This window comes from Heterocephalus glaber, unplaced genomic scaffold, assembly GCF_053883595.1.
Source record: "Heterocephalus glaber isolate CG9 unplaced genomic scaffold, H.glaber_assembly_v1.0 deba00000621, whole genome shotgun sequence".
NCBI classification, from domain to species: Eukaryota; Metazoa; Chordata; class Mammalia; order Rodentia; family Bathyergidae; genus Heterocephalus; species Heterocephalus glaber.
In genome coordinates, this window is record NW_028258153.1 from 27,872,496 (window position 1) to 27,891,046 (window position 18,551).

The 18,551-nt window shown below is 38.1% G+C and overlaps 1 protein-coding gene across 2 annotated transcripts in view; it reads left to right on the top strand.

Moving 5' to 3' along the window:
* Positions 1-4,221: 4,221 nt before the first annotated feature.
* The window catches only part of Ift56 (intraflagellar transport 56), a 54,823-nt gene continuing 40,493 nt past the window's right edge, over positions 4,222-18,551 (top strand). Inside the window, exons 1-6 of one of the 2 annotated variants that reach the window (XM_087206305.1) lie at positions 4,222-4,400; positions 4,933-5,070; positions 7,930-8,022; positions 9,824-9,938; positions 11,783-11,832; positions 17,999-18,144. In XM_087206305.1, coding sequence (XP_087062431.1) covers positions 4,398-4,400; positions 4,933-5,070; positions 7,930-8,022; positions 9,824-9,938; positions 11,783-11,832; positions 17,999-18,144 — 545 coding nt within the window. In that variant the 5' untranslated portion in view covers positions 4,222-4,397. The remainder of the gene's footprint in view (positions 4,401-4,932; positions 5,071-7,929; positions 8,023-9,823; positions 9,939-11,782; positions 11,833-17,998; positions 18,145-18,551) is intronic. The other variant, XM_087206306.1, reaches the window with a different exon arrangement.

The following is an 18,551-nucleotide window of genomic DNA, read 5'->3' on the forward strand; positions in this document are numbered from 1 at the left end:
AAGCCCCAAGAAGAGTTAATGCTTGAAAAGCAACATGAGGAACCTTATGATTTACGCATTTCATTATGGCTTATAAGGCAATCTTCTGCTCCATTAGGAGTGCTTTCAACTTTGTCACATATGTCCACAATAAGACTCCAATCTTCTGTGGTGTTGTATTCATTTGTAGCTTTTTCTCCTTTGACTACTGTTTTGGGATTACATAACATACCAAAATGAGGTACTTTCAAGTCTTCACAATTAAGAGCTTTAAACTATGAAACAGGTGGCTCACTGCTAAAATGTACAGTATTTTGTGTGACTTGGGCAATTTTCAGCCATGCTTTTCTTCATTCTAAGTCCTAAAAATCTACATTGAGATATGTAACTACTGCTACAAAAATGTTTTCTTAGCCAGTTTGTCATATAGTTATCCTAATGCTCAAAGTAAGTTTTTACATCGTGTTTATCTTTTTCTCATTCGGTCATTGCAAGAGACCAATTAATATTTTGCTCCAACAAATGTGAATTGTTCTGGACTGTTGTGAGATTCTGAAGTTTTCCTCTTCATACTCTTAAGACAGAACACCTCACAGCATCTTCACAAGTGTAAAAACTTCCTGAAGCTGCACTATTCAGGACTTGAATGCATATATAAGCAATGTGAAGTAAGTTCTCCCTATTCAACGGGGATAAACTGAAGCCTCTCTTTTTGGGGAGCCCTAAACAGCAAGGTCTCCCCCATCATCTTCAAGGGGTAGAGGGAAATTACCCAGCTCTGGAAGGAGCAGTAAATTTGTTATCACCAACTCCACAGTTCAACTCCAGCGAAACCTGGCTCTTCTTACTCTAGTGCTTGGGGAAGGGAACGGCCCTTTTCAGGTCCCCAACCTCAGGCCAGCAGGAAGTGCGCCCCAGGTCCCCAGCTGGGGACCGCTGGGGCTGCCCCTAGAGTAGCCCATGGCTCCCAGAGTAACAGCGGCACCGCCCCGTCTTTTATATTGAAATAAATATTGACTTGCATGTCATTAACTAATTTCAATAAAAAGGTTGGGAGTTCTCACATGGATTTCTTTCTTTAATTTAATTTATTTTTTTGGTACCGGGGATCAAACTCGGGACCGTGCGCTGGCGAGGCAGGCGGCGGAACCACTGAGCTAAATTCTCGGCCCAGGATTTCTCTATTTTAAATTTTATTTTATGGAAAATTTCTATACAAAAATAGAATGGTATAATAAATGCACATGTACTCTTCACATACCTTCAACAATTATGTCCTGCAGGCATCTAGGTTTGCAACTTAGTAGTTTAGTCATTACTATATTTTCCTTTAGTACTTGTTAAGTCACTTTCTAAAAAGCATGAAAGTGTCAGTGGGGCCTGATGTGGTGGCACATACTTGTAAATCCCTACTACTCATGAGGCTAGAGCAGGAGGATTGCAAGTTTGAATCCAGCCTGGGTAAGTTAACAAAATCTTGTCTCAAAATAAAAACTTTTTAAATGGGCTTGGGATGTAGCCTAGCATGAGTAACGCCCTGGGTTCAATCTTCAGGACTGCTAAAAAAATAGATATTGTTTCTTTTTCTTTTTTCTTTTTTTTTTTTGTACCGGTGATCGAACTTGGGTCCTTGCGCTTGCACAGCAGGTGGCAAAACCACTGAGCTCAATCCCCAGCCCACAACTTTGTTTCTTATTCATGAACATTTGTGTGCCTCTGTTTTTTGCTTTTTCTGGCAGTGCTGAGGATTAAACCAAGGCCTTTGCACTGAGCTGCATCCCTAACATTTTTTAAATTTAAAAAAATTTTTTTTTTAAATTTTGAGACACAATCTTAAGTCACTAAATGGCCCAGTCTACACTAGAACTTGTGATTCTTCTGCCTTAACCTCCCAGAGTGCTGATATTTTTACAGGCATGTGACACCACACCAAACTTGTTATTGTCTTTTTTACACCACCAGAGTGATTCTTCAAGCTGTAATTGGGAAAGATAACTTCTTCAGCACATGCAATGCTCTATCCTCTCCTTCATAACTACAGCTATAGTTCAAAGGTCCTTTATTAGGATTCAGAGATTTAAAGCAACACCCCCAAAAGCTGGAAGTCAATGATCATTTCAACCAATTTAGCAAATTCAGGAGAGTGGTTTATCATATTATCAGCAATAATGTCTTTAAACCCTGGGGTAAGAGGCTCCTGTTCTGGGCTCTGCACTGTGACTGTACCCTGAACTAGATATGAGGCAGAGGCTGAGGGGTTCTTGCACCCTCCTCAACCATGCTGATGGCCAAGCCCATATGACTTCAAGCCTGTTACTATACCTGAGCTGTTCTCTTCCTTGGGGCTGCATCCCTTTAGGGCCATGAGAGGGTAAGAGCTGCCAGGAGAATGGGGTGACTAAAAGCTTGGACTTGTGGTCTGGGTGTCCACACACATGCACATGCTCAGGGTATGAGCTATGGCTTAAAATGAGAAGAGGTTTGTGGGCAGGGCCTAGATCTCTCTGTAACTGCCATGTGAGTAGAATTCTGAGAAGCCTGAGAATTCTAAATTGGAACCTGAGCTGCTTCATGGTAGTATATTTGTCAAGGTAGAAGGAAGGCATTTTAATAATATGCTAGGTTGATTTTTAAAATGTCAACATTTATCGGGGCATGGTGATCCACACCTGTAATCCCAGCACTTGGGGGTACTGAAGCAGGAGGATCACCATGAGTTCAAGGCCAGCCTGTGTTACAATAGGGAATTCAAGGCCAGCCTGAACTACATAGTGAGACCCTGTCTCAAAAACAAAGTCAATAAGGGCTGGGGTTTGTTTAGCTCAGTGGTTCTGCCGCCTGCCTCACAAGCGCAAGGATCTGAGTTCAATCCCTGGTACCAAAAAAAACCAAAAAAACAAAAAGCAAAGTCAATAAGGGGTTGGGGATTTAGCTCAGTGGTTCCACCACCTGCCTTGCAAGTGCAAGGTCCCGAGTTCAATCTCAGTATCAAAACAAACAAACAACAAAGTCAATATTTAGACATACAGTCTATGGTTCTTCCTTATATGATTTAATGTATATAAAATATGCAGAATAGGAAATCCATAGACACAGAAAAGAGGTTAGTGGTTGCCAAAGGTCAAGGAGAGGGAAGAATTATGAGTAACTGTGGATAGGTGTGAAGTTCCTTCTTGGCGGTAATGAAAATGTTCTATAATATTTCAAGTGCTAATTAGTTATAACTCTTCATCACAGCAGGATGTTATAACTAATTTTGTTTTAAATATTCCCAAAATAGGGATATTTCTGAAATTAGGAATAAAAAATATTATCACTACAGAACTGGTAAATTTGTGCAGCTCTGAAGTCTATGTCTGTGTCTCTGTATGTGTCTCTGTATATCAACATCTGTGTATACAAAAGTGTATACATCAATGAATTAAGAACCATCATTCACTCTCCAGTAGATTGAGGGGCAAGAGGAAGGACTGAGGCTGGAGTGGGAGGAGTACACAAAGGAATCTAAGAAATCATACTTGCCTTCCGTGGGCTAATAATATACTTGAGTCTCCACAGGGCTAGTTCTGGAAACTACGTAAAGTAATTCAGGCATGTAAAGTAATCCGCCACTTTGCCCCAATTGTTAGTTACTAGTAAGATGTTAGTTCTTTAGTCTGTAGTTCTGAGGGGTTGACTGGATGTCCTCTAACGTCCCTCCTAGCGCCAACATTTTATAATTCAGTTTTGTTTGTTTGGGGTTTTTTTTTGTACTGGGGATTGAACTCAGGTCCTTGCGCTTGCGAGGCAGGCGGGGGAACCACTGAGCTAAATCCCCAGCCCCGATTCAGTCATTTTTAAAGACTACCTTTGAAGCAGAAGATAAATTAATCCATCCAAGCACCAAATATTTCTTAGAGTTCCTTATTGTGTGTAGATGTATCTGAACAGGTGAGAAACTATTTTGCTGCCATTTCCGCCTCAAAAGGTCAATTCTCTCGGTTCAGCAGAAATTGTTTTCCACGCTTCCCAGACTAGCCAGACAAAGAGATCGGGTGCCAGACACACCCTGGGTTGCTATGGAGTGCAGAACGGAAGTGGTCCTTGAAAATTACTTTCCCAGGATACTTGCTCATGAAAAACAACGCCCTTCCAACTCATCGTTTCCTAAAGTAAACTCATAAACAGGAACACAACCAAACTTTCGCACTCAGCACAATGAACAATGATCTCCTGAGAGAGGAACGCCTAGTTTCCCAAAGGCAGCAGTGTTTTGGAACCAAGAAGCGCGGTGCACTGGTTCTCGGGCGAGCTCCTCTCCTAGACGGACCAGCCTCCCGCCGGGGTTGCCTTGGAAACAGAGCGCTCCGTGAGCACAGCTAATCTCCCAGGAGCGGCCTTTGCTGTCTGCAGAGGGGGCTCACAGGACCGTCGCCAAGATGGTTAGTGGCTCTGGTAGTAAGGGAGAACTTTGAGTAGGTCCCGGGACTGGGGTTTAGAGATTCCCAGCATGCTTTGGGGTAAAGTCTAGGTTTATCAACAGGGTTATCTCCCTCTCCTTCCAGTGTTCCCACGGGAGACAGGGAGGGATGCAAAGATGAATACCTTGATGCTTTCGTCCCTCCTGCTTCTCATTTGCTCACACCTGAGCTGCACGTGAGATGGAGAGCATACCAAGAGGCGACAGAAGTTACAGCAGAGCATCTCCTATAGATAAAGAAGTTGGAAGTAGCTATTTTGGCTCAGCTCAAGTATTGATGCCTTTTTAGTAAAATACCTGTTACTAAATAAAGAGAGTTTGACTCGACTTCCCTGGGGTTGTTAAGGATTTGGCTTGTAAATCGTGGGGCTGTCAATGTCATTTAAAAACTGACCATCAATCTACGGCCATACCACCCTGAACGTGCCTGATCTCGACTAAAAACTGACCATCAGAATTGGAACATACAGTTGTCTTTGTTGTTTCTTTAACAGATGCTTTCAAGGGCCAAACCTGCTGTAGGTGGGGAACCACCACAGACTAACAAAAGGAAGAAGAAAGGTAGGAAGATTCCAAAACTAGAGGAGCTACTCTCACAAAGAGATTTCACTGGAGCTCTTACTCTTTTGGAGGTAATGTCCAAAGAAGGTTGCTTCTTAGTCTGGTGAATACCAGACCATAGATGAATGCTTGGGTGAATGCTGGTTGCTATACTGTTGGAATAGGTGGGTGCATTCTAGGGCATCATAAGAAGCCTCTAGTAAATCTAGTTAGTTGCAGATTCTAGATCCAAGTTAACTGTAAACCTTATTTGTGTGTGTGTGTGTGTGTGTGTAAACCTTATTAAAGCTGAACTAAAAACAAAATGTACCAACAACAAAATAAGGACAAAAAAATGTATCTTTTTCAGGTGAGGGACACTTTGTGGTTTTTTTGAGTTTTGAAAGATTATTATTATTTTTTTAAATTAAATTCTTTTATTGGTACATTTTAGGTATACAACACAATTACATTTCTCATTGGGAATTGTACCTTTACATAATGCATCTTGGTTCTTATTTTTTCCCCATTCCTAGCCCTCCCTTCACCCCCTCCACCCTTCCCTATTTACAAAGACTTTATTTCCATTTTTTCCATTTCTCAGTGTTTTTCTTTTCCCTTCTTTCCTTTCCCCTGCCCCTCCCACTACCCCTACCCCTTTGGACCTTATCAATTATTCATTCTAATCATTGGTACATTTTAAGTATACAATATAATGACATTCATCATTGGAAATTTGCACCTTTACATAGTCTCTCTTGGTTCTTATTTTTCACCCTTGCCCAGCCCTCCCTTCAACCCCTCCAGTCCTCCCTATTTACAAAGATTTTGTTCCTATTTTTCCATTTTCTCATATTAATCCCATTCCCTTCTATCCTTTCCCCTAGCCCTCCCACTTCCTTCCCCTTTGCCTGAGGGACACTTTTGTGGTCCGGGGGAGGGCCACATTTGATTATGTCTAGCTGGTTTGGTGGCTCTAACCTAAATATATGGACCAACACTTAATATGGCATCAGTTCACATATTGCTTATCCTACCTCTTGGCCAATTTATGATGTATTCTTATGTTATAACATTTTGGACAAATTTAAGTAAGTCTATCATGGTTTTTGTTTGTTTGTTTTGGTACGGGGGATCAAACTCAGGCTCTTGCGCTTGGGAGGCAGGTGGTGGAACCACTGAGCTAAATCCCTGGCCCTATCATATTTATTTTTAAAATATTGTATCACCAAAAAATATTTCAAGTCTCTATGGCATTAGCTCTCCATCCTCCAGCCCTGTGCTTTGTGCATGCTAGGCAAGCCCTCTGCACTGAGCTACACCCCTAGTTCTAACCTTTTGAAAAGTATTGGAAGTATATCGAGGGTAGTTACTGAGATATATTTATTCATGGGCTTCCGCCTTAGAATTCTGATTCTTTTGGTCTGCGGTGATCCTCAAGAATGTGCAGTTTAGGTCATCTAAGTCAGTGATGGTGAACCTTTTAGAGCTTTCAGTGATAACAAATACCTTACTGCAACACATGTGTCTTAGTTTCTCCACCACTGGTCTAAGTGCTTCTGATGTACTGGTCCAGGGAGACTGTACTTTGAGAAACTGCTCTGTGGGAAGCACATGTTAGGGGTGTCCCAAAGGTTGAAGAGTTTAGACTGCATGGTCTGGTTGTGTTGTGCTGGCGTTATGTCTCCAAAACACTACTCCAGCCAGCCATATTACTGTGAATCTTATCAGTAATAATAGTTTAGTTAGCTTTACATAAATTTCTGTGTTTCATGTTTTGCCCTGTGTCTTACTAGGGCACTCGTATTGGGCACACTGTCCACCTCTGTTGATGTCAACTATTTTATCTTCACAGCAGGGGAGTTGACTTGGAAGGATTGAGTGCTGTTTAATATGCTTATTTTTTGTCAGTCTACTTTTTCTCTCTTTTCTTTAAGGCAATGACCACATTTTTCTTACAATGTAATCACAGATAGCCTCTGAGTTGGCAGGGAGGCTCGGCTCTATGCCTGCATTCTTAGGCAGCTTGTTGGAATTCTGTGCTACTTGGGAAGGAGAGCTACTGTGGTTTGTGGTGAGGATGAGCTCTCTTGTATCTCCAGGAAATTCATGGGGTAAATTCAGGGAGACTTCAAGAATTTCCTCAGACTCCAGGCTTTATACTCAAATTCATAGTATTTGGTGAGGAGAATAAATTCTAGTCCCAGACAATAAAAGTATCAATGGGGCTTAATCACTTTGGAGAGTAAAAAAAGTCACCTTACCATGGTGACTCAGAATTCTCTTTCAAAGTTTCAGTCTTTTTCTCTAAAACAGGACGTTTCTTTTGTTAGCTGATGAATTCATAACTCTTTGTTCATGAAGGATAAATGAAGCCAGTCTTCTGTACATCCTTAGCTCTTGCAGGCCTGGCCAGTTAGCCTGATCAAGGGTGAGAGAATGATTTCATGGTTTGTTCTCAGTGAAGGGTTACAGCCTATTAATGTATGTGTGAGTGCTCATAAGAAAGAGTGGAAGTGTGGGGTTGAATCAGTAAGCATGAAACATGGGCTTTGGAAGCAGGAGTTACTTTAGTCTCTGTCACCACACATCCTGGCTGTGTAGCCAGTTCATTGCTCAAACTCTCTTACTTTCAGTTATTTGGCTTTAAATTTTCACATAATTCTTTTTGCTCTAGAAGAATTGTTAGATAATGCAAATACTTCCTGGAGTAAGTGTCAGTAAATGAAAAACCAAATGTGAAATATTTAAACATATAAATTTCTGTGACAGAAGAGATTTCTGAGACAGTTGGAAGATACATATCTCTCTATGTAGGCTTAATTATAAAACTGTGTTGTCCTATTACTTAGCTTGGTGATCATTCGTCAGTAATTTAACATAGCATTTTTTTTAAACAGAAGCTATTCAAAGTTTTGCATGATTCTTTTTCATGAATTTTTAACCTGAAGTTCAAGCGTCATGTTGGGGAACAAGAAGAGGATACGAATTTATGGATTGGATACTGTGCTTTTCACCTGGGTGACTACAAGAGAGCTCTGGAGGTTAGTTTTTAAAAAAATCTAACAGGAGTGTGCTTAAAATGTTGTTAAACTTTGTGTTGTAATGATACTTATGGTAAAATTCAAACAATGCAGGAGAAACAATAAAGAAAAAAAATCACTCTATCTGCTTTCCCTGGGCCTATTTCTTTGTTAATGGAGGAACCTGCTGGGTTTTTTTTTAATGTATTGGTTCAGAAATTTTCCATATATGCCTCTATACCTATATCTGTATCTATATTTATGTTCCAGTGTATGAACATAAGTATCTTATTTACTTTTTTACTTTTACATAAATCCTGAATTATATTAGCACAGTGGCATGGGATTAGTATGGGACTGCACCCAGGGCTCTGTGCACCCAGGGCTCTGTGCACACCAGATGAATGTTCTACCACTTAGCTCTACCCCAGCTACATTAATATTGCTTAAGAAATCTTCAGGAGAGGAAGAATAAGCTATTTTGATTTAAAAAAAAAAAAACAAAACCTTTCGGGCCAGGGATTTAGCCCAATGGTGCCAGCACCTGCTTTGTAAGTGCAAGGTCCTGAGTTCACTCCCCAGTACCAAAAAAAAAAAAAAATTCAAGAGTCTTCTCAAAAGAATTTTACTTGATTATTTTCACATACAGGAAAGATTATATTATCTTTGTTTGTTTATTTATTTATTTATTGGTACTGGAGATTGAACTCAGGATCTTGCGCTTGCGAGACAGGCATAGTGCCACTGAACTACATCCCTGGCCCTTATTTTTATATAATCCTTATTTTTGTAAGTGTAGAAGCTTTGGAAATTATTTTCTTGGTCATTGTATACCTTACTCATCTGCAATGATTAATCCATAGGATTATTGATCTAAATAAAATGATATATGCCTTACATCAAGCAATTTTCGATTTATAAATGAAATTGCTTAAACCCTTCGCACAGATTCTTACTCTTAAGATATGTATAATCTAAGGAAGTTTAAAGAACACACATGATAAAAACAAAATGTTCAAGGCCAGGTAATGAAAAGATGAGATGAAGAACAAAAAGAACAGAATTGTTGAAGAAAAAGGGAATATGTGAAAAAGAAGGAATAAAGCCTGGGAGTATTTGTGAAAGGTATAGGACAGAAGAAAACGTAACCCATGGCCAGGGATTTAGGTCAGTGGTTCTTCCACCTGGTTCACAAGGGCAAGGACCCAAGTTCAATCCCTGGTACCAAAAAAAAAAAAAAAAAGAAAGAAAGAAAAAGAAAAAGTAACCCACATGTAGTAAGGAAAAGAAACGGGCTTCTGAGAAAGACTGATAGAAAGTGTATGGTTAAGAAATGTCCTTGGCATTTTTTCCTTGGCAGGGAAAAAAATAGCTTTTAAAATGTAAATCAAATCACCAAGGCCAAGAAACAATCAGAATGAGATGAAATGTAGAGTGTATTAAAGTTATCAGACTTTAAGTAACTAATGTATTTCTTATCTTGTGTATGCCTTTTTAAGTTAGCAAAAATAAAATATTTCCTTTGTTTTTCATTTCTACAGTTTTCTAGTCTGTATCAGTGATTAAAATGGGGGAAAAGCTGTGTGAGATTTTATGGACAGCACCCTGTCATGGTTAGGAGTGAGCTTTAGCTTCAGTATTTAACCTTTTCAGGTAAAAAATGATTGAGGAATGTGTAGGATTTCCTAAATGTGATGTTCCCCTCTCTCAGTAAGAAATCCTCTTGGATTATAGAACAATTAGTGCTTATTTCAGCAGCATTTATGCTAAAATTATAGAATTACTTTACTGGTAAAACGAGATTACTGTTTATCTATTTCAGGAATATGAAAATGCAACGAAAGAGGAAAATTGCAATCCTGAAGTCTGGGTGAACCTAGCCTGCACCTACTTTTTTCTTGGGATGTATCAACAGGCGGAAGCAGCGGGATTTAAAGGTAAAATGGACTCCTTGTTCTTGTTGTTGATGTCGTAGTTTTCTTTTCAGGTACTGGGGACTGAACCCAGGACCTTCACACTAAGCTACATCCCCAGCTCCTTTTTAAAAAATTTTGAGACAGAGTCTTACTAAGTCACTAAGTTGCCCAGGCTGGGCTAGAACTTGGGATTCCCTTGTCTCAGCCTCCCAAACTGCTGGAACTACAGACATATATAATCATGCCTGGCTAAAATGCATTCTTTTTATATCTAATAATCTTCATTTACTATAGTAAGTCATTTTGGAGATTTAAAAACTCCTTTTATTCCTTTTTATTGTTGTTGAGGAAAAAAGCCAATTGACCTTAAAAAGCTAAAAAAACCAGTAGCTTTACTCTTCAAAAACTATTGAACTTTGTCAACTTTATGTTTAAAGGAGTGTTCATCTCCCACCATCCTCTTTTCAGTGTGCTCCTGCCCAAGAAGGTACAGCCTAAAAGCAGAAGGATGAGAAAAAAGAAAAGGGCAGATGTCCTCCTTAGACCTCATCATAGTAGGAAGTGCATGCTGTCAGTAGTTAGGTGTAGCTGTTCAAGCTCTCATGGCTGTGGATTTATAGCTACTTTTCCAGTTTCCAAGATAGGAACCTAGTAATGTCAGCCTAAAGAATCCAGATGCCTTCCCATCTGCTTTCTTATTTGTTATGATAGTCATTTCAGGGGATTATACTCAAATTTACAAATAAGAATAAGGAAAAGGGGAAACATGAGAGAAAAGGTTAAGGATAATTAGAATATGAATCAAATTAAATTCAAGGAACTACAGAGAAAGTGGGCAAGGGAATGAATATTTGTGAGGAAATTTATTAGGGAAAAATGCATTCCCTAATAATGTAATATATGTACTGTGTCTCTTCTGGAAAAGATAGAACTTGAAGCCTTTCTTGATTTGTACCGAAATTGTTTCATGAATACGAATGTAGTCTTTCTTATTTTGGTCATAAGGTCCTTTAGAGTTTTTACTTTGTCTCATGTTTCTAGACCTTATCTATGCCTGAAAGTGTTAGATTCCTAAAAACGATCAGGTGGCTATCTCCATTCCCATATGTATACATTTTCTTTTTTTATGCATTGAAGTATAAATTTTTTCTGTAAAACATATACAGTATAGAATTGGGTGTTCATTATCAGAAAAATTTCCAAGAGTGCAAAGGAAATTTGGAACTTGAAAAGTGCTAACCTTTTTGCTTGGCTGCCTGTGTAAGTATGGTACATTGCTAGGCTCGAAGATCAATGGAGTAAAGCCTGGGGTAGTATTTAGGAAAATATGGCACCATAATTGTGGAAAAGGAGATTTTAGAGAAATTGAGAAAGAGTGCTAGGATGAACAGCTGAAAGAGAGTGGATTCCTGTGCCTACTGGGATGACTGTAGTTGTCTTCGGTAGTGTTTGCTTCAGTATAGAACAGCTCAGAGGGGGCTGTTATTGTAGCTCCCTGTGTGGAAGGTTGTGCTGCAGGACATAATAGAATCAGGTAAAACAAGTAGTGGGGAGGAGCAGAATCTTAGGACATTTCCCTTTTGGTTCTTTTGTTTTTGTTTTTGTTTTGGTACTGAGGATCGAACTCAGGACCTTGCACTTGCAAGGCAGGTGCAGTGCCACTGAGCTAAATCCTCCGCCCTCAGTTCTTGATGTTACTATAGGTGGAGACCAGAGTCAAACAGTATTTACTATAACAGACACACATCAGGGTCAGGTAGATAAGGATTTGGGGAGATTCATATGCATTTCATTTTATTCTTTCAAGGGACTAAATGCCATGAACTATTGAGTTCTTTAATAAGCAGTTTGGATCTTTTTTTCAGCTCCAAAAAGTCGACTCCAAAATCGCCTGCTCTTCCATTTGGCCCATAAGGTATTTATGTTTTCATTTCATATTTTTTGTTTTGTTTTGTTGGCACTGGGGATCGAACTCAGGACCTTGTTCTTGAGAGGCAGGCCACTGAGCTAAATCCCCAGCCCTTTTGTTTTAAAAATATCTTTCTTGCTGGATGTGGTGGCATACACCTGTAATCCCAGCACTCAGGAGGCTGAGGCAGGAGGATCACTGGGAGTTTGAGTCCAGCCTGGGCTACATAGTGAGAATCTGTCTCAAGGAGAAAAAAAACCATATATATATATGTATGGTGTTTTTTCTTCTTGTTACCAACAACAGTGAAAGATAATTAAGTAGAAATTCCTGTTAGTGGTACTTCTAGGACAAGTAGAATATGGACAAATTTTATAGTATAGGATTCTCTTGCCTTCAATATTTTTTGCCCTCTTCATTTATTCAGAAATGTTAAGTTTTAGTTCTTAGTTGAGTAGCAGTCATTTAAAAGGTTAGCGTATGTAAACTTTCCTATTACCTCTTTGGAAACAGACTCAGAGACATCTTGTTCTGAATGGCGGAAGTAAACACACAGTTTCCAGATAATTGTAGTCACCATCAAATGATTTTTAAATAATATGTTTTCAAATTATGAGTAATACACATTTATTTTGTCAAACAAAGAAAGTATAAGTAAGCTGGGCTGGGGATTTAGCTCAGTGGTTCCACTGCCTGCCTTGCAAGCACAAGGTCCTGAGTTCGATCCCCAGTACCAAAAAAAAAAAGAACCTGTATAACTAAGCAAAAGAAGAAAAAGCAAAGGAAATTATATGAACTACATTGGAAAAATGACCCCTTTAATCTTTTGGTGTAACTTCTTTTAAGGTACTTTTATATGAATCTATTTGTTTCTCTGTTCTGCAGAAAGAGATTCATGTTGGATGTGTTTTTTGTGCTGTTTTTTTTTTTTTTGGTCCCAGGGATCAAACTTGGGACCTTGCGCTTATGAGGCAGGCGGCAGAACCACTGAGCTAAATCCCTGGCCCAGTGCTCTGCTTTTTTTGTGTGTGCCTTTATACTATAAGCACATTCCTGAGTCCTTAAATAGGTTTCACACCATGATTTTTTTTTTTTGGTACCAGGGATCAAACTCGTGACCTTGCACTTGCGAGGCAGGTGGCGGAACCGCTAAGCTAAATCCCCGGGCCCCACACCATGATTTTTATATGGCTTAATAGCATTCTATTTTAAGCATCATATGTGTCATAATTTATTTAGCATGTACTAGTTAAATTATTTCTAATTTTAATTATAAAAATGTCATTTTGAACACCCTGGAAATGGACTTACTGAGTTATTGAGTATGAATAACTTTAAATCTTTTAATTACTATTTCTAGGTTGTATCGCAGAAAGTTTATCAAATCACCCACAGGCAGTATTTGAAAATAATTATTTTTGGGCCAGGGATTTAGCTCATTGGTTCTGCTGCCTGCCTCAAAAGCACAAGGACCCAAGTTCGATCCCTGGTACCAAAAAAAAAGAAAATAATTATTTTTAGTACATTTTAAATTTTTACACCGTAATTATACCTTTGTCTGTCTTTATAATTCTTTCAATTTTTACTTTACATATTTTTCAGGTTCCATCATTAAGCACACACTAATTTAGAATTTTTAGGTCTTCCTAGTAGATCAAAATATGTATTATCATGAAATGTCTTCATTTATCTCCAGAAACATTCCTCTTTGTCTTATCTGTACTATACCAACTCTTGTTTGGATAGTGTTTGTATATATCTTTTTATATTTTTATTTCTCCTTTTCTATGTCCTTGCATTAAAAGTATATCCCCTAACAACAGTATAAAAATGAGTTCTATAGGTTTTTTAGTCCTGTTAAAATCTTTATTTAAAAAAATTCTAGTGTTTGTATTTAATTAATTTACTTAGTGTATTTACTCATATGGTCAGCTGAGTAACTGCCAGGTTACTATTTATTTTCTACTTGCCCCAACTAATTCACATTCCCTTTTCTCTCCTTTCTTGTTTTCTTCTTAGATTGATTTTTTAAAATTCCGTATTTCCCCATCACTGTTTTGCTAGTTGTGCAAACTACTAATATTATTTTAGCAATTGCTGCAGCATGTATCTTTTATATATTTGTTTTGTTTGGTACCAGGGATTGAACTCAGGACCTTGGACTTGTGAGGCAGGCGTGGCACCACTGAGCTAAATCCCCAGCCCTGTATTTTTGCCAGTTTCCAGACAATTTAAGGCCACAGATGTTTTTAACTCATTTGTTCACACTCATATTTTGTATAAATCTGAAATATCCTTTGTCTCTCTTTATTTCTTTTTTTTTTATACCAGGAATTGAACTCAGGACCTTGTGCTTGCAAGGCAGGCCCTGGAACCACTGGGCTAAATCCCCGGCCTTACATATTTCTGATCTCACAAAATACTGTTATTGTTGTTTTTTGCCATCAGATTTCATTTATACTTAACCATATTTATCCTCTCTATTGCTTTTCATTTCTTTCTGCATACTTTTGTACCTATCGAGAATCATATTCATTTTCCCTCTCTCCCTCCCTCCTTCTCCTTTCCTCCCTTCCCCTCTTTCTCTCCCTCCTTCCTCATGGGCCTCATGCATGCTAGGCAACTGCTGTACCATAGAGCTACATCCACAGCCTTTTCTAAATTTTATTTTGAGATTGAATATTTCCAAGTTGCCTGGCCTGGCCTCAAATTTGTGATCCTCCTACCTTGTCTTCCTGAGTAGCAGAGATTACAGGTGTGTGCCACTGCATCTGATTTGGACTCATTCTCCTTCTGTTTGAAGAACTTCTTACATTATTTCCCTTAATGGTGATGAATTATCTCAGTTTTTGTGTAAATATGTTTTAATTTCACCATCTTTTAAAAATAATTTTTTCTGTGTATAGCATAGCATTCTATGTAGGTGGTCATTTTCCTTTAGTATTTGGAAGATGTTGCTTTATTGCTTCCTAGGTCCCATTGTCTCTACTGAGAAGTCAGCTCTCAGTCTGATTGTTGCTCCATTGAAGATGGTAGTTTTCTGATATGCATTGTTTTGGGGTTTTACACTTTTAGTAGGATGTTTCTAGATGTTCTTTTTATTTATACCACATCAGTTTCACAGTGCTTGGTTGAGGTCTTTCTCCCCCTCCTCGCCGCTTCTCTTTTTTCCTCCTCCTCTTCTGATTTGGAAAAATCTTTGGTAATTATCTCTCCAAATTTTCCTTCATCATATTCTCTTTTCTTTCCCTCTAGGGCCCTCATAATATATATAAATTTGTAGACCTTTTCATTGTGTTATAATATATGAATACTTTTCCACATTTTCTGTATATTTCCTGCAAAAATGTCTTTCACTTTACTAATCTTTCCTCGGCCATGTCTATTTATCTATTAAATCTGTTTACTTAGCTTTCAATTTCAGTTATTGTATTCTTCATTTCTAGGATTTATATTTTATATTTAACATTTCTAATTCCTTAAGTTCTCTGATTTTTAATTTAATTGTTTAAACATAGTGATGTTATTTTAAAGTTCATTTAAAAAAATTTTTTTTTAAAGTTCATATTTAATAATTCTAACAACTCTTAACTCCTGACAGCTGATTTTTGTTTTTTGGACAAATGGTCTTAATTCTGGTATGCTTAGTAATATTGCATTGAAAGCTAGCTATTGCATATAGAGATAATTTGAAGCTCTAGATAATTCTATCCTCTTCCAGAGAGGACTGATTTTTGCTTCTCTCTGGCACAAAGGGTGGGGCAAATCAATCAGTTTCTTTCAAAGATTTGACTTATTTAAAGGTGATTTTCAGTTATCCCAAGGGATGTTGTATTTCCACTTTTACTTCTGTTGCTATGGTAGCTTTCCAGGGGTCCTTACTGATAAACTTGGTGGGCTCTGGCTTCAAATTTTTGCCATTCAGCTCTTATGACTTCTCAATCTGTACTTAGCTTTCACCATCTTAGTCACCAGTTAAGAGTTGACAGATGCATTGAGAAAAAATGGAGCTGAGCATCAGCCTCCTCAATCCTCCTTTTAGTTCTTTTTGGAATCTTACTACTTCAAGTCTTCACTGCCTCAGTAGCTCTCTGATGCCTTTACACAAATTTGTAATAGTTTCCAAGATATTCTAGTTGTTCTGTGTGAGAGCATTGTATGTGAAATTACCCCTACTATTATTAGAAGTGGAAGTCTTTGATTCAATTTTAAGAAATATATTTTATTGTGATTTTCTTCTGATTATGAAAATACTGTATGTTTATTATAGTGCTTTTAGAATATAGTAAAAAAATCACACACATAAGTAAGATTTCCTATAAGTCTGCCACTTAAGAGACAGCACTGTAATATTTTTTCACTTTTTTCTTTTTTTGGTAGTGGAGATTGAACTCAGAACCTTGTGCTTGTGAGGCAGGTGGCGGCACCACTGAGCTAAATCCCCAGTTCATATTTTTTCTCTTTTCTTCTAATCTTTTTTTTGTTTTGTATCAGGGATTGAACTCAGGACCTTGTGCTTGCTAGGCAGGCAGCAGCACCACTGAGCTAAATCTCCAGCCTTTTCTTCCAATCTTTAAAAAATTTTTATCTTTTAAAAATATGAAAAAAAAAATGGGGCCAAAGATATAGCTCAGTGGCACCATACCTGCCTAGCAAGCACAAGGTCCTGAGTTCAATCCCCAGTACTGGAAAAAAAAATTGTTTGAATCCTTGTATTAGCAAATATGCATCATGATATATATGCTGTTTTATAGCCAGGTTTTTCACTTAATGGCATATCAAACAGGGCTGGGGATTTAGCTCAGTGGCACTGTGCCTGCCTTGCAAGTCCAAGGTCCTGAGTTCAATCTCCGGTACCACAAAAAAAAAAAGAGAGAGAGAGCATATCAAACGTTATAGTTCATGGGCTGAAAATGGACACAGGTAAGTTTTTTAAATAGTGTTTGAATATTTCTTATAATTAAAAATAGAGTATGTCAAAGACTTTGATGTTTGTCTTTTTTTTCCCCCATACTGGGGATCGAACTCAGAACCTTGCGCTTGAGAGGCAGGTGCAGTACCACTGAGCTAAATTCCCAGCCTGATGTTTGTCTTTTCTTGTTTTTTTTTGGTACCGGGATCGAACTCAGGTCCTTCTGGTTGCGAGGCAGGCAACAGAACCACTGAGCTAAATCTCCGGCTGTTTGTCTTTTCTTAAAAACTACAAGATTTGAAAACTCCGAATTCATATTCCTACATGCAGTGAATTGACTGAAGCTAAGTAACAGATGCCATCTTTAGATGGCACAGATTTTCTCCATTTTTATCCTAGTCCTGTGCTATGTATAACATTTGAATTTCAGGGGCCAGGGATTTAGCTCAGTGGTTACACTGCTTGCCTTGCAAGCAGAAGGACCCGAGTTCGAGCCCCAGTACCAAGAAAACCCCCCCTAAAAAAAAAACAAAGAAAAAAAAATTTGAATTTCAGACCTCACTTCTCTGCCTTGCAATTTAATGCCTTCACAGTGTTTTATCTAATAAATGTTCCATAATTCACCTAGTCATTTTCCTATTGTTGGTCATTTGGATTGGTTTCAAATTTTATTCCTAGAGAAATAGTAACATTTGAAACTTTCTCTCCCCCTGCCCTTTTTTTTTTTGCAGTGCTGCAGTTGAACCTAGGGCCTTCCCACTGATACATATCCCCAGTCTTTTAAAAAGTTTTTGTTTTGAGACAGGATATCACTAAGTTACAGAGTTGCCCTGGCTGGGCTTGAATTTGCAATCATCCTACCCCCAGCCTCCCAGAGTGCAGGGATTACAGGCATGTGCCACCACGCCCAATCCTATTTTCCTGATGTTTATTATAAGTTAACCAGAGTGCAGGCGGATAAAAAAAAAGGCTAGCCTCAATAAAAACCTTTCCAAGCTATACTTTGAACTGCAATATATCCATTTGCATCTAATTTGTCTACCACATTAGTTAATAGCTAATATTAATCACTGGACCTCTCAATGTTCCTTTTAGTTCTCTTTGGAATCTTGGTACCTCAAGTCTTGTCTACCTTGGTAGCTCTCTAATGCCTTCACACAAATTCTTAGTAGGAGAAGCTAAAATCTATATGTCATTGATGTTGATTTTTCTAACTCTACACCAAAGTGAATCTTTACATTTCTTGTCTCACATGTTTAGTTTAATGATGAGAAGAAATTGATGAACTTTCATCAAAATCTTCAGGATATCACTGAAGACCAGCTCAGTTTGGCTTCAATCCACTATATGCGGTCTCATTACCAAGAGGCAATTGATATATATAAGCGAATACTGCTGGATAACAGGTCTGTTTTTTTTTTATGCCTATCAAAATCTTTTTCATATTGTTAGTTTCTTTTGTAACTAGTTTGACTGAGGACCTAATTTCCTTTGGGTCTAGTACCATGCATTCAGATCTACTTAGTAGAAAGGACCCGAGTTCGATCCCTGGTACCAAAAAAAACCACAAAAAACCAAACAGATCTACTTAGTAGATAATCTAATGGGGTTAAGAATTCCTAGATATTATTTAGCTAAGGCCTTTTTACCTTTTTTATTATCACTCTAATGAGCCTATTTAGTATTTTTGTCTCTCAGTTGCCTGCATATCTATCTATAAATATATAATATATTGTCTATATGTTTGTGCACTATATGTATATCTGTGATTTACACATAAAATGAATGTGATTTTCTTACCATCCCATAGAAA